The sequence below is a fragment of the Entelurus aequoreus genome, linkage group LG24 (assembly GCF_033978785.1).
Source record: "Entelurus aequoreus isolate RoL-2023_Sb linkage group LG24, RoL_Eaeq_v1.1, whole genome shotgun sequence".
Lineage (NCBI taxonomy): Eukaryota > Metazoa > Chordata > Actinopteri > Syngnathiformes > Syngnathidae > Entelurus > Entelurus aequoreus.
Window position 1 is genome coordinate 36,976,430 of NC_084754.1, and position 22,166 is coordinate 36,998,595.

At 38.6% G+C, this 22,166-nt stretch overlaps 1 protein-coding gene and 1 long non-coding RNA gene across 5 annotated transcripts; both read right to left on the reverse strand.

Moving 5' to 3' along the window:
• Positions 1 to 2,207: 2,207 nt before the first annotated feature.
• Positions 2,208 to 20,628, reverse strand: LOC133641659 (DCN1-like protein 5). 4 transcript variants are annotated; one of them, XM_062035548.1, is made up of 9 exons: positions 20,518 to 20,628; positions 13,373 to 13,531; positions 12,519 to 12,621; positions 12,170 to 12,335; positions 12,010 to 12,101; positions 8,984 to 9,092; positions 8,783 to 8,887; positions 8,608 to 8,710; positions 2,208 to 2,488 (listed from the first exon to the last, which is right to left on the reverse strand). In XM_062035548.1, exons 3-9 carry the CDS (start codon positions 12,584 to 12,586, stop codon positions 2,433 to 2,435), a joined length of 699 nt encoding a protein of 232 aa, XP_061891532.1. In that variant the 5' UTR covers positions 12,587 to 12,621; positions 13,373 to 13,531; positions 20,518 to 20,628; the 3' UTR covers positions 2,208 to 2,432. The 4 variants fall into 4 exon arrangements, with proteins under 4 accessions (XP_061891532.1, XP_061891531.1, XP_061891534.1 ...); XM_062035547.1 differs by having other exon boundaries at positions 13,349 to 13,531; XM_062035550.1 differs by having other exon boundaries at positions 8,592 to 8,710; positions 13,349 to 13,531.
• Positions 6,658 to 8,362, reverse strand: LOC133641661 (uncharacterized). The gene is made up of 3 exons (XR_009824318.1): positions 8,136 to 8,362; positions 7,950 to 8,049; positions 6,658 to 7,656 (listed from the first exon to the last, which is right to left on the reverse strand). It is a non-coding gene; the product is annotated as an uncharacterized LOC133641661 (long non-coding RNA).
• Positions 20,629 to 22,166: the final 1,538 nt, after the last annotated feature.

Consider the following 22,166-nt stretch of genomic DNA (forward strand, 5'->3'; position numbering starts at 1 on the left):
TTGTGCCATCATGTTATAAAATAAATGATAAATGGGTTATACTTGTATAGCGCTTTTCTACCTTCAAGGTACTCAAAGCGCTTTGACAGTATTTCCACATTCACCCATTCACACACTGATGGCGGGAGCTGCCATGCAAGGCGCTAACCAGCAGCCATCAGGAGCAAGGGTGAAGTGTCTTGCCCAAGGACACAACGGACGTGACTAGGATGGTAGAAGGTGGGGATATTGGAAGACAGTGTAAAAAGCTTGAACATTGCTTATGGAAGCTCGTGAATGGGGAAAAAAAAACGTATGCTTGCTGCACCCTCTTGTGGTAATGTCATTAATTACATGCTGAATATTAAAAGGACTACAATACTAACATACCGTATTTTTCAGACCGTAGGGCGCATTAAAGGGTCATGTTTTTTCTCTCCATTTAAAACACTCGTGGTCTACATAACATGTAATGGTGGTTCTTTGGTCAAAATGTTGCATAGATGTTTTACAGATCATCTTTAAGTCGCTTTCTGACAGTCGCTTCAGGATGCGCCTTTTTTTGGGCGGTCTTATTTACGTGGCTCACCTTCGACAGTGTCTTCCCGTCATCTTTGTTGTACGGGTAGTTTTTAACGTTTCCATAGCTGGTCTACTGACAGATATGTTAGAACTTTACGCTACTTTGTATTAGAAATGGCAACAGCGGAAGGCCCCACAACAATAAGATGGAGAAAAAGATTATTATTACAATGGCAGATGTGCGCATATTTTCAGGACTTATGCAGATCCCAAATACACATAAGAAGTACAGATGTCTGATAATGGCTTTTTTGCCAATATCCGATATTCCGATATTGTCCAACTCTTAATTACCGATTCTGATATCAACCAATTCCAATATATACAGTCGTGGAATTAACACATTATTATGGCTAATTTTGTTGTGATGCCCAACTGGATGCATTAAACAATGTAACAAGGTTTTCCAAAATAAATCAACTCAAGTTATGGAAAAAAATGCCAACATGGCACTGCCATATTTATTATTGAAGTCACAAAGAGCATTATTTTTTTTAACATGCCTCAAAACAGCAGCTTGGAATTTGGGACATGCTCTCCCTGAGCGAGCATGAGGAGGTTGGGGGGGTGAGGTGGGGGTCTGGATTGTAGCGGGGGTGTATATTGTAGCGTCCCGGAAGAGTTAGTGCTGCAAGGGGTTCTGGGTATTTGTTCTGTTGTGTTACGGTGCGGACTTAACTTTAACTTTAATGTTCTCCCGAAATGGGTTTGTCATTCTTGTTTGGTGTGGGTTCACAGTGTGGCGCATATTTGTAACAGTGTTAAAGTTGTTTATACGGTCACCCTCAGTGTGACCTCTATGGCTGTTGACCCAAGTATGCCTTGCATTCCCTTGTGTGTGTGTGTGTGAAAAGCCGCAGATATTATGTGACTGGGCCGGCACGCAAAGGCAGTGCCTTTAAGTTTATTGGCGCTCTGTACTTCTACCTACGTCCGTGTACACAGCTGCGTTTTAAAAAGTCATACATTTTACCTTTTGAAACAGATACCGATAATTTCCGACATTACATTTTTAAGCATTTATCGGCAGATAATATCGGCAGTCCAATATTATCGGCCATCTAGTAAGAAGGTAAGAAAAACTTGTTTTGCAAAATATTGCGAAACAAAATCTCAGAGCATGTCTAATAGGTGCCATTTTGCGATCCTTATACACACACCATAGTAATACCGTATGTTGAAGCACAGTACGTCTGACTATGGTAGCCATAATGCTGCGACAATCCATCAAGCGGTATAGCTTACCAAAGTCGTACTAAAACATTGTGACAGATTTTTGAGCGCTGTGTGTAATGTTCTATATTCTCAATGAGACTTCAAAGTTATGGGCTTGCTTGCTAGTGTCATTTATTGAACAGGCGTCAACCTGCAGTTCACACATATCTCCTATGTGAGACTGCCATCCACTGGTCACACTTATTACACCTCGTACCAAATAAAATAGCTTCGAGGTCGGTAAGCACAACCACAATTAACACGTATGTTAGGCGCACTGTCGATATTTGAGAAAATAAAAATGTTATGCAAAAAATACAGTATAGTCTAAATATTAACTATCATCACATTATTACCATTAACTATTCTTTATATTCCACTAGGAACTTACTGTATATTCAATGAGGCCCTCTGAAGAAAAAAACAGCATGTCACATCAAATTTCCTTTTTATTATTGTGAACATCTATAAACAAATAAGGGACAAATAAATCAAGAAAGAGGTTTAAGGGCTTGTCTCATTTTAAGAATTCAGTTCTTTCCACAAGTCCAATGCATGTGTGTGTGTAGTCACAGTCCATCAGTATGTCGTCTTTTCTCCTCTTGATTTTCTGATCATGTGGTTGTCGACGTGGTCTTTGGTGTAGTGTCAGTCTGCTACAATGCAGAGCAAGCTTTGTGCCATTCCACAAACTCGTCTAGAAGCACCGGCCCTGTCAATCAAACAAGGTGCGGTGTTCAGCGACAAGAAGGTAAGGTGTGTCTCAAATATTTAAAGTACTGATAGTTACAGAAGGAGACATCGCTGTAGGGGTATGACAACGTTTAGTATTGCAAGGCTGAGTTTACACATGCGCCCGTGCAATGGCTGACATTTTCTTTTGAAAATATAAATAAATATGGCATCTTCATTTTTTTTTTTTTAACAAGATACAAAAAAATTTTTGGTAATGCGATAATGCATGTTGATGACACAACCTCACTGTGTTCTGAAAATGTGACAGTGGAGCGAACAAATGTCCCCCCACAGTGCAAACCACTTTTAAATCAGTAATCATCGCCTCCATGGCGGCAAATGAACCAAGTTTCTTACAAATATCACCCCAGGAGGAGGAGGAATGGCACAACATGCTACATGACACATGGTAGGAGGATATGCCAGCTGCAAGCTAGAGCTCTTGAATGTAAACAAAGCTGGACGAATCGATACCAAACAGTGTAGTATCAGGTCGAAATATTTGACTATCAAACAATCTTTTGTCATTTATTGTTTACAAACTCGGGTAATACAAACCCTGTTTCCATATGAGACTTTGTGTTAGATGTAAATATAAACGGAATACAATGATTTGCAAATCATTTTAAACCCATATTCAGTTGAATATGCTACAAAGACAACATATTTGATGTTCAAACTGATAAATTTTTTTTTTTGCAAATCATTAACTTTAGAATTTGATGCCAGCAACAAGTGACAAAGAAGTTGGGAAAGGTGGCAATAAATACTGATAAAGTTGAGGAATGCTCATCAAACACTTATTTGGAACATCCCACAGCTGAACAGGCAAATCGGGAACAGGTGGGTGCCATGATTGGGTATAAAAGTAGATTCCATGAAATGCTCAATCATTCACAAACAAGGATGGGGCGAGGGTCACCACTTTGTCCACAACTGCGTGAGCAAATAGTCAAACAGTTTAAGAACAACGTTTCTCAAAGTGCAATTGCAAGAAATTTAGGGATTTCAACATCTACAGTCCATAATAACATCAAAAGGTTCAGAGAATCTGGAGAAATCACTCCACGTAAGCGGCATGGCCGGAAACCAACATTGAATGACCGTGACCTTCGATCCCTCAGACGGCACTGTATCAAAAACCGACATCAATCTCCAAAGGATATCACCACATGGGCTCAGGAACACTTCAGAAAAACCACTGTCACTAAATACAGTTGGTCGCTACATCTGTAAGTGCAAGTTAAAGCTCTACTATGCAAAGCGAAAGCCATTTATCAACAACATCCAGAAACGCCGCCGGCTTCTCTGGGCCCGAGATCATCTAAGATGGACTCATGCAAAGTGGAAAAGTGTTCTGTGGTCTGACGAGTCCACATTTCAAATTGTTTTTGGGAATATTCGACATTGTGTCATCCGGACCAAAGGGGAAGCGAACCATCCAGACTGTTATCGACGCAAAGTTCAAAAGCCAGCATCTGTGATGGTATGGGGGTTCATTAGTGCCCAAGACATGGGTAACTTACACATCTATGAAGGCACCATTAATGCTGAAAGGTACATACAGGTTTTGGAACAACATATGCTGCCATCTAAGCGCCATCTTTTTCATGGACGCCCCTGCTTATTTCAGCAAGACAATGCCAAGCCACATTCAGCACGTGTTACAACAGCGTGGCTTCGTAAAAAAAAGAGTGCGGGTACTTTCCTGGCCCGCCTGCAGTCCAGACCTGTCTCCCATCGAAAATGTGTGGCGCATTATGAAGCGTAAAATACGACAGCGGAGACCCCGGACTGTTGAACGACTGAAGCTCTACATAAAACAAGAATGGGAAAGAATTCCACTTTCAAAGCTTCAACAATTAGTTTCCTCAGTTCCCAATCTTTTATTGAGTGTTGTTAAAAGAAAAAATGATGTAACACAGTGGTGAACATGCCCTTTCCCAACTACTTTGGCACGTGTAGCAGCCATGAAATTCTAAGCTAATTATTATTTGCAAAAAAAAAAAAAAAAGTTTATGAGTTTGAACATCAAATATCTTGTCTTTGTAGTGCATTCAACTGAATATGGGTTGAAAAGGATTTGCAAATCGTTGTATTCCGTTTATATTTACATCTAACACAATTTCTCAACTCATATGGAAACAGGGTTTGTGTCACACCGTGGTGAGGGAAGTCCTGTTTTGGGGTTGTCTGGCACATTTCCTGTTTTATTTTGAAAATTCTAATCCTCCTCTCGTTTCAGGCCACTTGCCCTTCCTCCTGTGTCACTGGTCTGATGTCTCTCCTGATTGCCTGATTGTGCCCACCTGTGTCACCCTCCCTCATGTGTATATAGTCCTCGTCTTCCCCTGTCTTGTTGCCAGAGTATATCGTCTCGCTACGTACCTCCAGCCTTGTTCACAGCCATCAACCAAGTTGATAAGTATTGTCTCGCTTTGTTTATTGATTCCTTTGTTCCCTCAGAGAGTGATTTTCTTTTGCTAAGTTTTTTGGTCAAGTCTTTTTGTATCAATTTTCATAGTGCCTTGTCTTCCTTTTTTTTTTCCCTCCTTCTGGAGCGCTTTTAGTTTTCAGGCTTCTCAAATACTTTATACATACTTTCTGTTTATAGCGTCTCAACTTTTTAGCATGAGAGAATTTCCTTTTTGTAGATTATTATAGATTGTTGGTTTTTTGTGTATTCGACTCATAGAACTTTTTGGCTATTGCCTGTTCCTCCTTATGGAGTGATTTTCTGTTTATTGCCTTATGTCCTATGCTAATACCCTATAGGTGCTTGAATATATCTTAGATAAATTTTGTAGCCACTTTCTTTAATCACTCTGTCCTAGAGATAGCAAGGAATTATTTAAATAAAGGTCTGAGTCAATTGTCACTCCTCTGCATCTGAGTCCTCATTTACGCCAAGACATAACAGTTTGTAGATCCCTGGACAAAAGAAGGCTTTGAGGGCAAAAAACAACAGATTGAAATCAGTCATTTTGAAGAGTAATTGATAGTGTTTGTTCAATTAATAATTGCCATCAAAAATTAATTTTTTTAATGATCTTTAAAATGTGAATAATCAGTATGACCAATACTGCCCCTGTACCTACTTGGTGTTGGATCCATGCCCAAAACTAGTGTAAAGTAGCCAAAACAGAAGAATCAGTGTCGATAGAACCAGATATTACCAGAATAATAGTTTTGACAAAGTACAACTGTAAATGACATGTGACTTACTCTATTTGTCAACAGCTAAATTAGGCGCCTTTGAAACACATTTTGAAATGGTTCTATTATCATTCATATACTAAATATAACAACAATAACATTTGTTGCAGACAATTATATTTGCCAACGGTAGTCGCGACATCATCACTCGTGTTTTTCCGGGAGGAAGTTGGTCACTCGCAAAAACATGGCCAGTGATAAAATGTAAAGTGTGAGAATATTTCCTCTTATTCTTATTAAAAACATGAATACCTTGCTCATTTTGCAAAGTGGACCTTGTTTTTATGGCAGTACATCTGTGATTGGCCAGCATTTAAAGCGGAGACATGATGTCGGACATTTGGAGGGAGGATGCGATCTCAGCTTCTATAAGAGTGTTAGCTTCCAGCTAGTTAGCTAACAAGAGTGAGACAAATTTGTGTGAAAAATAACTTGAACTATCATTTTAGCCGAAGTCAGCTAGCTAAACTTTGTCTACATCAATTCAAGTACCTTTTAAAGCAGCGTCAATTTGCAATGACGTAAAAAAAAAGACACTAACAAACTCTAACCACATGTACATTTTATTAGTCATTTTAATTTAGTACCAGCTGAATGAGCAGCACAGTTACAGTATAAATAAATATTTATGAATGAAATAGTTATCTTTGTTGTTAGTAAGAACATGCCTAAAATAACTTAATGCATTTAGAAGTCGATGGAAAAATTAAAGCCATTAAATGGTTAAGATTTATTATCTGATTAGTTGACTAATCGTTAAGATAACCGTTGACTAATCGACTATCAAAATAATCATTAGTTGCAGCCTTAATATACATTAGGGCTTCAATCATTGTACAAAACCCGAAACCAGTTAAGTTGGCACGTTGTGTAAATGGTAAATAAAAACAGAATACAATGATTTGAAAATCCTTTTCAACCTATATTCAATTGAATACACTGCAAAGACAAGATATTTAATGTTCGAACTGAGAAACTTCATTTTTTGCAAATATGTGGGTGTATTAGTGCCCAAGGCATGGGTAACTTACACATATGTGAAGGCACCATTAATGCTGAGAGGTACATACAGGTTTTGGAGAAACATGTTGCCATCCAAGCAAAGTATTTTTCATGGACGCCCCTGCTTATTTCAGCAAGACAATGCCTAGCCACATTCTGCATGTGTTACAACAGCCTGGCTTTATAGTAAAAGAGTGTCGGTACTAGACTGGCCTTCCTGTAGTCCAGATCTGTCTCCCATTGAAAATGTGTGGCGCATTATGAAGCAGCAAAAACCACAAGGGAGACCCCGGACTGTTGAACAACTTAAGCGGTACATCAAGCAAGAATGGGAAAGAATTCCACCTGAAAAGCTTCAAAAATTGGTCGTCTCAGTTCCCAAACCTTTACTGAGTGTTGTTGATTGATTGAAACTTTTATTAGTAGATTGTACAGTGCAGTATATATTTTGTACAATTGACCACTAAATGGTAACACCCAAATAAGTTTTTCAACTTGTTTAAGTTGGGGTCCACGTAAATCAATTCATGTTACAAATATATACTATCAGCATAATACAGTCATCACACAAGTTAATCATCAGAGTATATACATTGAATTATTTACATTATTTACAATCCGGGGGTGGGATGAGGGGGTGGGGGGGTGGGGGGGGTTAGGTTTGGTTGATATCAGCACTTCAGTCATCAACAATCATCAGAGAAATGGACATTGTAACAGTGTAGGTCCGACTTGGTAGGATATGTACAGCGAGCAGTGAACATAGTGAGTTCAGAAAGCATAAGAACAAGTATATACATTTCATTATTTACAATCCGGGGAGGTGGAATGTGGAGGGGGGAGAGTGTTAGTCTAGGGTTGTAGTTGCCTGGAGGTGTTCTTTTAGTGCGGTTTTGAAGGAGGATACAGATGCACTTTCTTTTACACCTGTTGGGAGTGCATTCCATTAAAAGGAAAGGCCATGTAAAAATGCCCCTGTGACAACTTTTTTGCAATGTGTTGCTGCCATTAAATTCTAAGTTAATGATTATTTGCAAAAATAAATAAGTATGTTTTTTATTTTGAACATTAAATATCTTGTCTTTGTAGTCTATTCAATTGAATATAAGTTGAAAATGATTGGCAAATCTTTGTATTCTGTTTTTATTTACCATTTACACAACGTGCCAACTTCACTGGTTTTGGGTTTTGTACTTTAGAGTAGTCAGTGTGCTGCTTACCCACAGAATGAGTCGAAATAATTGTGTCTTGCATACAGTCGAACGTGGTGGTGGTAGTGTCATGGTCTGGGGCTACATGAGTGCTGTCGGGACTGGGGAGCTGCGGTTCATTAAGGGAAAAAATTAACTGGGGACATTCTAAAGCAGAAACTGGGCCAAAAAACAGTAGTCCAATTCCAAACACACCTCCAAGATGACCAGTGTCTTGCAGAGCATCAAGGGTTGGAGTTGGGGGTCTGCCCACTGCTCCCCAAGGGGATGGGTCAAATGCAGAGGACAAATTTCACCACATCTAGTGTGTGTGTGACAATCATTGGTACTTTAATTTAATCATAATTTTAAAAAAATATGTTTCTCAGTTCAAACATTAAATAGCTTGTCTTTGCAGTCTATTCAATTGAATATAAGTTGAAAAGGATTTGCAAATCATTGTATTCTGTTTTTATTTACTATTTACACAACGTGCCAACTTTACTGGTTTTGGGTTTTGTATATTCAAGTCAATAAATGCTTTGCGACTTTTATTTCACTGCTCCTTTTTAAGTCATTCATTTGTGGTCGTTTGTATTTTTGTTCCACAAATGAAAGACAACTTAAAAACTTTTAATCCCAAATAATTAAAGTCCTAATGGAATCACGCACAATTAGCAAAACTTACAAGCTCCGTCTTCGTCGTAGTTGGTTAGGTCAGTACGGATTGTTCTGCTGAACTCCAACACGTTGTACCACTGGTCCTTGTTCACACCCTTGTACTTGGACTGCTGTGGGACACATTTCAAACCCTCTTCTGGTCATGACTAAACAAACCCCTTCCTCCGTCCCCTCACACTTACTTCTAGGAACTGGATGAAGACTGGGAGGAGAGGCCAAGATCTGCCTAGCAACAAGGCCAGCATGGATTTAGCTGTGTCCATGTCCAGGTTCCTCTGGTCTTTATCCTGATGGTGCCACACACGAACACGCATTGGAAAGAACGGTGAGCAGATTTTAAACACTTGGCGACACAAAACAAGACAAGGTAGAAGTCAACTCACCCTGGCAAAGTCAAAAGAATATCTGTAGATGTTTTTAAAAAGGCCAGAGTCATTGAGCTCACCACGCAGGTCATCCAGTTTGCTTTGTAACCTCTGTGTGCAGTCACACCTGCAGACAGGGGCACGTTACAGTACTACAAACATGTGAAAAAAAAATTTTTAAATAGGTTTTTTTTTTTACTTCAATATTTGGGAGTGCATGAGAAAGTGGAGAGGAAAACATAGCTCTCATTAAACACATGATCATTTATTAAATAGTATATCCTGACTATTTGTGTATTTATAAATTAGAAATAAATATACATTATGGGTAGGGATGTCACAGTATGAACATTTCTTATCACGGTTATTATTAACACTGTAATTTTAAATGTGCTCAATATTTTCAAAAACTACTTATACTAAAATCCTTTAACCAAGTTTTATTTAAAAAAAAAAAACCACCACATTCAACATGTATGTATGTACGTCAGGTACAAAACCCAAAACCAGTGAAGTTGGCACGTTGTGTAATTCGTAAATAAAAAGAGAATACAATGATTTGCAAATCCTTTTCAACTTATATTCAATTGAATAGACTGCAAAGACAAGATATTTAATGTTCGAACTTAGAAACTTATTTTTTTTGCAAATAATCATTAACTTAGCATTTAATGGCAGCAACACATTGCAAAAAAGTTGTCACAGGGGCATTTTTACCACTGTGTTACATGGCCTTTCCTTTTAACAACACTCAGTAAATGTTTGTGAACTGAGGAGACCAATTTTTGAAGCTTTTCAGGAGGAATTCTTTCCCATTCTTGCTTGATGTACAGCTTAAGTTGTTCAGCAGTCCGGGGTCTCCGTTGTGATATTTAAGGCTTCATAATGTGCCACACATTTTCAATGGGAGACAGGTCTGGACTACAGGCAGGCCAGTCTAGTAAACGCACTCTTTTACTATGAAGCCACGCTGTTGTAACACGTGGCTTGGCATTGTCTTGCTGTAATAAGCAACATGTGCTGCTCCAAAACCTGTATGTACCTTTCAGCATTAATGGTGCCTTCACAGATGTGTAAGTTACCCATGCCTTGGGCACTAATACACCCCCATACCATCACAGATGCTGGCTTTGAACTTTGCGCCTATAACCATCCGGATGGTTCTTTTCCTCTTTGGTCCGGAGGACACAACGTCCACTGTTTCCAAAAACAATTTCAAATGTGGACTCGTCAGACCACAGAACACTTTTCCACTTTGCATTAGTCCATCTTAGATGAGCTTGGGCCCAGCGAAGCCGGCTGCGTTTCTGGGTGTTGTTGATAAATGGCTTTGGCTTTGCATAGTAGAGTTTTAACTTGCACTTACAGATGTAGCGACGAACTATAGTTACTGACAGTATTTTTCTGAAGGGTTCCTGAGCCATGTGGTGATGATATCCTTTACACACGGATATACATTTTTGATGCAGTACCGCCTGAGGGATCGGAGGTCCATAATATCATTGCTTACGTGCAGCAATTTCTCCAGATTCTCTGGACCTTTTGATGATATGACTGACCGTAGATGGTGAAATACCTCAATTCCTTGCAATAGCTGGTTGAGAAATGTTGTTCTTAAACTGTTCGACAATTTGCTCATGCATTTGTTCACAAAGTGGTGACCTTCGCCCCACCCTTGTTTGTGAATGACTGAGCATTTCATGGAAGCTGCTTTTATACCCAATCATGGCACCCACCTGTTCCCAATTAGCCTGTTCCAAATAAGTGTTTGATGAGCATTCCTCAACTTTCTCAGTATTTTTTGCCATTTGTGACAGCTTTTTTGAAACATGTTGCAGGCATCAAATTCCAAATTAGCTAATATTTGCAAAAAATAAAGTTTTCCAGTTCAAAAGTTAAGTATCTTGTCTTTGCAGTCTATTCAATTGAATATAGGTTGAAAAGGATTTTCAAATCATTGTATTCTGTTTTTATTTACTATTTACACACCGTGCCAACTTCACCGGTTTTGAGGTTTGTAGAAAGTTGAATGTGCATATGAAAGCAACACAAGCATTATAAACAAAGTAATATGGCAGAAACAAAATAACATGAATAAATAAAAATAAATGTTCAAATTGTGCAAGATGGCACCTTATGGACATAAGACGTAACTGCACTTTTTGTCCATATAGATCAGGGGTGGGCAATTAATTTTTACCGGGGGCCGCATGAGCTACCCGAGCACTGCTGGAGGGCCACATCGACAATATTTCAATTAAATTTTGCTCAATATTAATTTTTTTCTACATCAGATTTTGTACCCAGCGACTATGAGATTCTACAGTTAACTGAATAGAGGAAATAGTTGATTACTTACAGTATAGTATGATTTCTCATTGAGTTTTTCTGTTAACTGCGTTCCTTGTGATGCAACGCCATGTATGCTGTGTTTATGCTTTGCGTTTTTCAATGTTTCTATGGCGACGAAATCAATGGTTGGTTTCATTTAGGCCATGGTGTGGCTGATAGACCAAATCATTCGGAACCCCCAAAATGAAAAGTACCGTATTTTTCGGACTATAAGTCACAGTTTTTTTCATAGTTTGGCCAGGGGTGCGACTTATACTCAGGAGCGACTTGTGTGAGAAATTAACACATTACCGTAAAATATCAAATAATATTATTTAGCTCATTCACGTAAGAGACTAGACGTATAAGATTTCATCGGATGTAGCGATTAGGAGTGACAGATTGTTTGGTAAACGTATAGCATGTTCTATATGTTATAGTTATTTGAATGACTCTTACCATAATATGTTATGTTAACATACCAGGCACATTCTCAGTTGGTTATTTATGCGTCATATAACGTACACTTATTCAGCCTGTTGTTCACTATTCTTTATTTATTTTAAATTGCCTTTCAAATATCTATTCTTGGTGTTGGGTTTTATCAAATACATTTCCCCAAAAAATGCGACTTATATATGTTTTTTCCCTTCTTTATAATGCATTTTCAGCCGGAGCGACTTATACTCCGAAAAATACGGTAGTCATCTTACTGTAAGGACGTCATTCCTCTGAGCCACTCGTCTTTGGTAAAGAAGCCCATGTTGACTGCTTCCAGATGCCAGGCTAACACCAGCATAATGATCTGCAACACGGAAGGCAACGCGTTTCATGTCGGATGATTAGTTCACCAGCACATCAGCGCGGACTCACATTCTCAGGAGCCACGCAAAGGTCTTCACAGAACTTCTCCATGGCTTCGGGGCCGAGCACCTCGTCTCGGCCCGCGTACTCGTAGAACCAAGCCAGGCACTTTCTGCCAGAGAAGGGCTTGTCTGTGCTGAAAGGCTTTGACGCGCAAATAGAAGGTCGGGTGAAGCTAAAGTGTAAAGAACACATCATCACCAATAACGCTCTTGAATCTATGGTCAAATCCAAGAGCTAGAAAGATTTTGACTATCCATCATATGTTTGTTTTTTTGGCTTGTTTAACAACTTAAGCAACAACAGTTAGTTAATTTTTGTTGAAATGAGCAGGAAAGATACGTGAGCGTTTGTCTACCTTGTGATTTTACACTTGAGCTGATGATCCTCTGGATCAGGGAGCTTTCTTTTCTTCTTCACAGGCATCACAAGACCTTCAATGGGCTTCACAGCGAGCTGGGCTACACGTACATACAGTGGTGTGCAAAATTATTACAACACTTGCCATGAACTGAAAAACAAAGTCTTATTTCAATTAAAAGAGCCCAATATAACCATAGATTCTTTCATAATGGAACCTTCAACCATACTGATATTGCGTAATGAGTGTTCCAGAGACACCTGCATGAATAACTTTATCAATGTCTTGGGAACATGTTTAGCAACTCCAAAATGCAGTAACAGTCAAAACTCCCTTTTTGTTCATTACAACTGACTTTTGAGAGTGTGGAATGACATGGAGGTTGGAAATACATCAACACAATGGCAAAAAGATGCGCGGCTTTGATTGTTTTCAAAAGGCGTCCCACTAAATGATAGAGTAAAATGTAAAAAAGACTGGAATGATACATTTGTTAGGGAAATATTGTCAATACCTTTGCCTTGACCTTTCAAAATGGTGTATAAGTGAAAATTAAGCTCTGAAAATAAATAAATAAAACACCAGTTTCTTAATGTTAGACAAGTGTTCTAATATTTCTGCACACCACTGTACACACCCAGGCAGAGAGAGATGCCTTAACATTCAATTCTGACCTTTACAAAGATAATAATGCAAGTTTTGACGTATGCCTTTAACAATGTTTATAGTGTAACGCAATTATTATGGTTGAAGTTTGCACTATGTCAGAGATACTTGTAATGTTTTGCCACCCTTTTAGGATCAATTATCCAGGATGCAGGTCTTACTTATGTACTTGTGGCAGCCTTTACCATTCAGATCTCGATTACAATTGGATGGAGGGTCCCAAATCTGGCAAGACTTCAAATTGCAATGGCAAGCAAAAACTTATAAAAATATTTTAAAAAGCCTACATACAAAACTTTCTACAACTTCTTGTCGTGGATTCTGTCAGAGCTGGCAGATGTTTCCTGTGAGAAGACAAAAGAGTTGCACGATGCATTATTTGTTTTGTGTCATTTTGTTTTTCTGGATTAAAACCAATACAATTAGAAAATGCAGGTTTAAGATTTGAGGTTTAATAGAGGTCGTTCAACACGAATGATACTTCAAATGCCATTATTAAAAAACACACTTTAGAAGATTGCCTACAGCCAGAGTTGTTAGTGGCTATGTTTTTTTTTTTTAGACCCAGCGTTATTAGAAACCCGGGCAGTTATTGTTTTTGGGGACTAATATATATATACAGTCGCGATCAAAAGTTTACATACACTTGTAAAGAACATAATGTCATGGCTGTCTTGAGTTTCCAATAATTTCTACAACTCTTATTTTTTTGTGATGGAGTGATTGGAGCACATACTTGTTGGTCACAAAAAACATTCATGAAGTTTGGTTCTTTTATGAATTTATTATGGGTCTATTAAAAATGTGACCAAATCTGCTGGGTCAAAAGTATACATACAGCAATGTTAATATTTGGTCACATGTCCCTTTGCAAGTTTCACTGCAATAAGGCGCTTTTGGTAGCCATCCACAAGCTTCTGGCAAGCTTCTGGTTGAATTTTTGACCACTCCTCTTGACAAAATTGGTGCAGTTCAGCTAAATTTGTTGGTTTTCAGCATTGTCCACACGTTTAAGTCAGGACTTCGGGAAGGCCATTGTAAAACCTTAATTCTAGCCTGATTTAGCCATTCCTTTATCACTTTTGCTGGGTATTGTGGCCAAACAGCTCAATTTTTGTTTCATCTGACATCACATGGACAAAGATAAGACCTTCTGGAGGAAAGTTCTGTGGTCAGATGAAACAAAAATTGAGCTGTTTGGCCACAATACCCAGCAATATGTTTGGAGGAGAAAACGTGTACCTTACGACGTGTTTGTGAATCACTTGAAACAAAGCTGCTAAAATGATCAATATTGAAACAGTCTGTGAGAGTAGAAGCATGTTTGTGTGATTGAGAGTTTAAAGAAGTCAAACTAAACAGTCAGTTTTACTAAAGGGACACACAAACACCAAGAATGGGACTCAAAAGGGCACATGATTTTGCAATACATTTTTTTCTGGAGGTAGGTTTAGTTTACATGGCTGTACTGTACCCACGGTAATGTGAGAGAGAGCAACAGACAGGATTCAAATGGATCATACATATAAAACAAAAGGGACCGCACTGAGCCAAACTGTATATTCCAAAGGCTCGCTACTTCAAAAAAATAAGTTAATTGGTGGCATCGATCCATATGAGCACAAGCACGTCCAATGGACAAGATATTTGAGTAAGTTACCACCAATGTCAAAGCCAAACTTGTACAGTATGTATATCATCAACAGAGTCAGTATTTATACCGGTAAATCATTTCAGAATACAAAGTCTGTTAGGCTCTTTTTCCTCCATTCAAATGGCGCAGAATATACAGCTTTATTCTCTTATTTATTCGAGGAGTTGGGGTGCCCAGCCTAATTTTATATGCAGGTTTCCCCGAAAAAACAAGCCTATTATTACTTTTAAATACTTTGATCATTGTGCTACTGCACAAAAAATAATACTTATTCATATTTGTGCTTACCCAAGAATAAAACTAAACAGACAACATGCTTTTTTCCAAAGTACTGTACTGTGTCGCCTGCCTGCAGCTAGCTTGGCTAACACTAACATCCTACTGAATGCTACCTGTGTAACTGAATGAAATATGCTTTGATTACCAGTCTGAAAATGTAGTAAACACACCAACTAACATGTACCAGGTGAAGGCGTTAAAAGTCATGTTTGATCGTCTCACGGCTGCTATCCAGGTTACCAGCGGTCTCTTTATTAGCTTCATAACCTGACTTTCTTTGGCTTTGCTTTCATGCTTTTTTTTCCTGAAGCAATCATGACCATGATTGTGGCACCTAATGACGCCACACGATCGTTAAAGGAAAAAAAACAAAATGTAAGCCCTTTAAGAGTCTTGCATTCAGCCAGGTGAATAAGTCATTCAGAGCCCAGCAAGACCCACAATGCAATGCGTTTCCATGTCACACTTTCAAATCCAAATCCTATAGCCACACAAGAAGCTGCAGATCAGCAAAGCAGTTGTGCGACATTGATATTCCTGAAATATTTTGTATATGCTGCTGCAGTATACACGTATACATATACTTTAAACAAACCGTATTTTTCGGAGTATAAGTCGCTCCGGAGTATAAGTTGCACCGGCCGAAAATGCATAATAAAGAAGAAAAAAACATATATAAGTCGCACTGGAGTATAAGTCGCATTTTTGGGGGAAATTTATTTGATAAAACCCAACACCAAGAAAAGACATTTGAAAGGCAATTTAAAATAAATAAAGAATAGTGAACAACAGGCTGAATAAGTGTATGTTATATGAGGCATAAATAACCAACTGAGAACGTGCCTGGTATGTTAACGTAACATATTATGGTAAGAGTCATTCAAATAACTATAACATATAGAACATGCTATACGTTTACCAAACAATCTGTCACTCCTAATCGCTAAATCCCATGAAATCTTATACGTCTAGTCTCTTACGTGAATGAGCTAAATAATATTTGATATTTTACGGTAATGTGTTAATAATTTCACACATAAGTCGCTCCTGAGTATAAGTCGCACCCCCGGCCAAACTATGAAAAAAAACTGCGACTTATAGTCCGAAAAATACGGTACATAGATGAACACTGTTGCATCATATTTTAAATTTTATGTCTGTTTTTTTTGGTTTTATTTTTCATCTCGTATTGTTCTGTCCTGTAACCTTGTCTTAGAGCCTGTCAAAGATGAATTCCTGTTTTGCAACAGACAATAAAGGTTTATCTATGTAGGCTGCCTAATCATGCATAATACCGTATTTTCCGGACTATAAGGCACGCTTAAAATCTTTTTTTTCTTCTCAAAACTCGACAGTGCGCCTTATAAGTGCGCCTAATGTAAGGAATATGTTTGGTTGAGCTTACCCACCTCGAAGCAATTTTATTTGGTACATGATGTAATGATAAGTGTGACCAGTCGATGGCAGTCAAACATAAGAGATAAGTGTAGGCTGCACCGTTTGGTGTGCTTCAACATACAAGTATTATTACGGTGTGTATATGGTAAGACATTATCTAGCGTTTTGTTTCACAATATTATGCAAAAGCAACTTTTTTTACCTTCTGATCTGTATTTGGGATCTGCATAAATCCTGAAAAATTGCGCGCGTCCGCCTTTGTAGTCCGTGCCGACACCGTAGTCGATAAGCTTCTTCTTTTTCTCTTATCTTCTTGATATGGGACATCCATCCTCCGCTGTTGCCATGTCTAATATAAAGTAGTCTAAAGTTCTTACTTATATCTGTTAGTAAACTCGCCATGAAAGCGCTAAAACATACCGGTGTAGTGAGTTTACATTATTCACCCAAGGAACTTTAGTTATTAGTGTTCAGATCAGACGGTTTTTCACGGGACACATTTCCGGTGTTGTTGTTTCCGGATGAGGAGATGTTGCTCCGTTATTGATTTAAGTCAAGTCTGAATGTCATTAAAACAGTTAGGCCATCCTTGCACGCTACAACAAAGATGACGGGGAGAAGACGCTGTCGAAGGTGAGCCACGTAAATAAGACGGCCAACAAAACGCCGCATCCGAAAGAGACAGTCAGAAAGCGGCTTGAAGATGGTTTGTAAAACATAATCTATGCAACATTTTGACCAAAGAACCACCATCACATGTTATGTAGACCAGGGTCCCCAACATTTTTGTAGCTGCGGACCGTTCAACGCTTGAAAATGTGTCCCACGGACCGGGGGTATTTATTTTTTTTGTCATAAAGAAACACAATCATGTGTGCTTACAGACTGTATCCCTGCAGACTGTATTGATCTATATTGATATATAATGTATATATTGTGTTTTTTATGTTGATTTAATTTAAAAAAAAAAAAAAAGTTTTTTTTTTTTTTTTTTTAATTTCTTGTGCGGCCCGGTACGGACCGGTACTGGGCCACGGCCCGGTGGTTGGGGACCACTGATGTAGACCACAAGGAAGTGTTTTACATTTAGAAAAAATAATAATAATATGACTCCTTTAATGCGCCCTATAAACCGGTGCACTTTATATATGAAAAAATATAAAAAATAGATCATTCATCTGCAGTGCGCCTTATAATTCGGTGCGCCCTATGGTCCGGAAAATACGGTAATACAAAACATGGATTGTTACAATCATGTCTTGAGCAAAACGTTAATTATGTCAACTTTGTTTCCACCCACATATTGCTATTGTGATCCATACATTACGTTTTGTACTTGATATAATCTTAGTAACTTTTTCCATTATGAAATACTGTGTAATATTGCTAGGTGACCAGTCTGTCAATGTCAACACTTGTGAATTTAGAATAATTTCATCAATTACAGTTATTATAGGGTGACACATTATTTCAGGGAGCTATTTATTTGTTACAAATTGTATTCACCTTCATATACGATGCTACTGTGTCAAGGAACTCCCTGCACTTTTTTTTTTTTTTAAATAGACACGCTTCATTGAATTTAAACAAAGTTAAGTGTTGGAGTTTGTAATAGTATTATTCGAAATGTTAACGCCAATATGTCACTTTTATTGTATCAGCTCCAAATATAATAATCTGTATCATTTCGGCCCTGGAAAAAAGATATCGGCCGATCTCTATTGCAGTGTTTTGCAACCTTTTTTGAGCCAAGACGCATTTTTTTCATTGAAAAAATACGGAGGCACACCACCAGCAGAAATTATTAAGAAATGAAACTCAGTAGACAATAAAAAGTTGTTGTCGCAATTGTTGGATATGAATTTAAACCATAACCAACTATGCATCACTATAGCTCGTCTCAAAGTAGGTGTACTGTCGCGACCTGTCACATCACGCCGTGACTTATTTTGAGTTTTTTGGTTGTGCTCCCGTGCATAATGTTTTAGTTCTTGTCTTGCGCTCCTTTTTTGGTGACTTTTCCTGTTTTTTGGGTATTTTCCTGTTGCAGTTTCATGTTTTCCTTTGAGCGCTATTCCCCGCACCTGCTTTGTTTTAGCAATCAAGAATATTTAAGTTGTTGCTACCTTTTTTTGTGTCGACATTGTTGATTGTCATGTATGGATGTACTTTGTGGGCCCCGTCTCTGCTCCACTCGCTGTAAGTCTTTGCTGTCGTCCAGCATTCTGTTTTTGTTTACTTTGTCGCCAGTTCAGTTTTAGTTTCGCTCTGCATAGCCATCTCTAAGCTTTAATGCTTTTTCTTAGGGGCACTCACCTTTTTGTTTATTTTTGGTTTAAGCATTAGATACCTTTTTACCTCCACGCTGCCTCCCGCTGTCCTCTGCATATTGTGATAGCGACAAACCATCGTCGTCTCACACGACCTGTTCCTGACATCTACAAAGCAATTAGCTACCAGCTTCCACCTACTGATATTGAGGAGAATAACGTGGTTACTCTGCCGAGCTCTAGACAGCACCGACACTCAACAACGGCACATTATTTGCGGATTATAATTACTAGTTTGCAAAAAATATTTTTAACTAGAGATGTCCGATAATATCGGACTGCCGATATTATCGGCCGATAAATGCTTTAAAATGTAATATCGGAAATTATCGGTATCGGTTTCAAAATTATCGGTATCAGTTTCAAAAAGTAAAATGTATGACTTTTTAAAACGCCGCTGTGTACACGGACGTAGGGAGAAGTACAGAGCGCCAATAAACCTTAAAGGCACTGCCTTTGCGTGCCGGCCCAGTCACATAATATCTACGGCTTTTCACACACACAAGTGAATGCAAGGCATACTTGGTCAACAGCTATACAGGTCACACTGAGGGTGTCCGTATAAACAACTTTAACACTGTTACAAATATGCGCCACACTGTGAACCCACACCAAACAAGAATGACAAACACATTTCGGGAGAACATTAAAATTAAAGTTAAGTCCGCACCGTAACACAACAGAACAAATACCCAGAACCCCTTGTAGCACTAACTCTTCCGGGACGCTACAATATACATCCCCGGTACCCCCTACCCCGCCCACCTCAACCTCCTCATGCTCTCTCAGGGAGAGCATGTCCCAAATTCCAAGCTGCTGTTTTGAGGCATGTTAAAAAAAATAATGCACTTTGTGACTTCAATAATAAATATGGCAGTGCCATGTTGGCATTTTTTTCCATAACTTGAGTTGATTTATTTTGGAAAACCTTGTTACATTGTTTAATGCCTCCAGCGGGGCATCACAACAAAATTAGGCATAATAATGTGTTAATTCCACGACTGTATATATTGGTATCGGTTGACATCGGAATCGGTAATTAAGAGTTGGACAATATCGGCAAAAAAGCCATTATCAGACATCTGTATTTTTAACCCAAATAGGTGAAACTACTTAATCTCCCACTGCACAGTATTTGAAAAACACTGCTCTATTGCATAATATGTTTTATGTAATGTGTTTTTTTGGTTGCCAGATGACTTGTGTTGTGGAAAGTTGATTTGTCTGTTGACTGAATAACTATTCTGACCAGCCCACAACATTAACAGTTCGTACCAAAGCTAAAGCAGAGTTCATGTGTTGGAATGACGTCATCACTTTCACAGTTTGACACTGTTATTAGAAGCAAAGTGTTTTGTAACGAGTTTTAGCTAGCATGACACAGACTTCTCCATTGATTATCGTTGGTGATTATCTTAGCTACATCATGGTTCCCTTTTGCTGTTATAGTCTGGATGTTTGAATCAAAAACGACCCAGCATTTGACTATAAGTGAGCTTCTACGCCTCTTTGTTTTCTGGCTAGCGGATCGCTAGCTTAAATTCTCAAATGTCAACATACGCGCCGGACATTTGTGGAATGTTCTATATAAAACCTTTTAGATCAATAGAGAGGGTGTATATTTGCCATTATTGCCAACATATAGACTTATTCTTGAATAAACACTTACTTTTTTCCATGACACTTGAAAAGGCAGACTCTTTTTCACCGGCTTTTGAGACGCCGGAGCGTACGGGTGAAGCTTCCGGGGTCGCGGGCGAGACCACTTTTTTTAAGCAGGGGTGGGGTGGAGGATAAACCTTCAAACATTAAGACGAAAATTATGTCTCACGTAAACTGTTGAACACAAAGCTCAATAATAAATCTATAGCATTGATTTTAAATAAAATATTAATTATAAAAATGTTTAAAAAGCACACAATAAACCACTTTACGTTCAGTATCACCCCCGCAGTACAAACAAGGTAAAATAATGTAGTTTATTTTAATTTATTTTATTTTATAAACCTTTATTTATGATATACAACATTTACATACAATCAATACATAATAATAATCAAACCAAGTACAGAAGCAGTACAAAACAGCGCCAGGGGGTTGTGAATTCAATAAAGTAATTAAAATAGAATGCAAAATATACAAACCCCGTTTCCATATGAGTTGGGAAATTCTGTTAAGTTAAGTTAAAGTTAAAGTACCAATGATTGTCACACACACTAGGTGTGGTGAAATTTGTCCTCTGCATTTGACCCATCCCCTTGTTCACCCCCTGGGAGGTGAGGGGAGCAGTGGGCAGCAGCTGTGCCGCGCCCGGGAATCATTTTGGTGATTTAACCCCCAATTCCAACCCTTGATGCTGAGTGCCAAGCAGGGAGGTAATGGGTCCCGTTTTTTTTATAGTCTTTGGTATGACTCGGCCGGGGTTTGAACTCACAACCTACCGATCTCAGGGCGGACACTCTAACCACTAGGCCACTGTTAGGTGTAAATACAAACGGAATACAATGATTTGCTAATCATTTTCAACCTATATTCAGTTGAATATGCTACAAAGACAACATATTTGATGTTCAAACTGATAAACTTTTTTTTTTTTTGCAAATACTCATTAACTTTAGAATTTGATGCCAGCAACACGTGACAAAGAAGTTGGGAAAGGTGGCAATAAATACTGATAAAGTTGAGGAATGCTCATCAAACACTTATTTGGAACATCCCACAGGTGAACAGGCAAATTGGGAACAGGTGGGTGCTATGATTGGGTATAAAAGTAGATTCCATGAAATGCTCAGTCATTCACAAACAAGAATGGGGCGAGGGTCACCACTTTGTCAAGAAATGCGTTAGCAAATTGTTGAACAGTTTAAAAAAAACCTTTCTCAACCAGCTATTGCAAAGAATTTAGGGATTTCACCATCTGCGGTCCGTAATATCATCAAAGGGTTCAGAGACTCTGGAGAAATCACTGCACGTAAGCAGCTAAGCCCGTGACCTTCGATCCCTCAGGCTGTACTGCATCAACAAGCGACATCAGTGTGTAAAGGATATCACCACATGGGCTCAGGAACACTTCCGAAACCCACTGTCAGTAACTACAGTTGGTCGCTACATCTGTAAGTGCAAGTTAAAACTCTCCTATGCTAGGCGAAAACTGTTTATCAACAACACCCAGAAACGCCGTCGGCTTCGCTGGGCCTGAGCTCATCTAAGATGGACTGATACAAAGTGGAAAAGTGTTCTGTGGTCTGACGAGTCCACATTTCAAATTGTTTTTGGAAACTGTGGACGTCGTGTCCTCCGGACCAAAGAGGAAAAGAA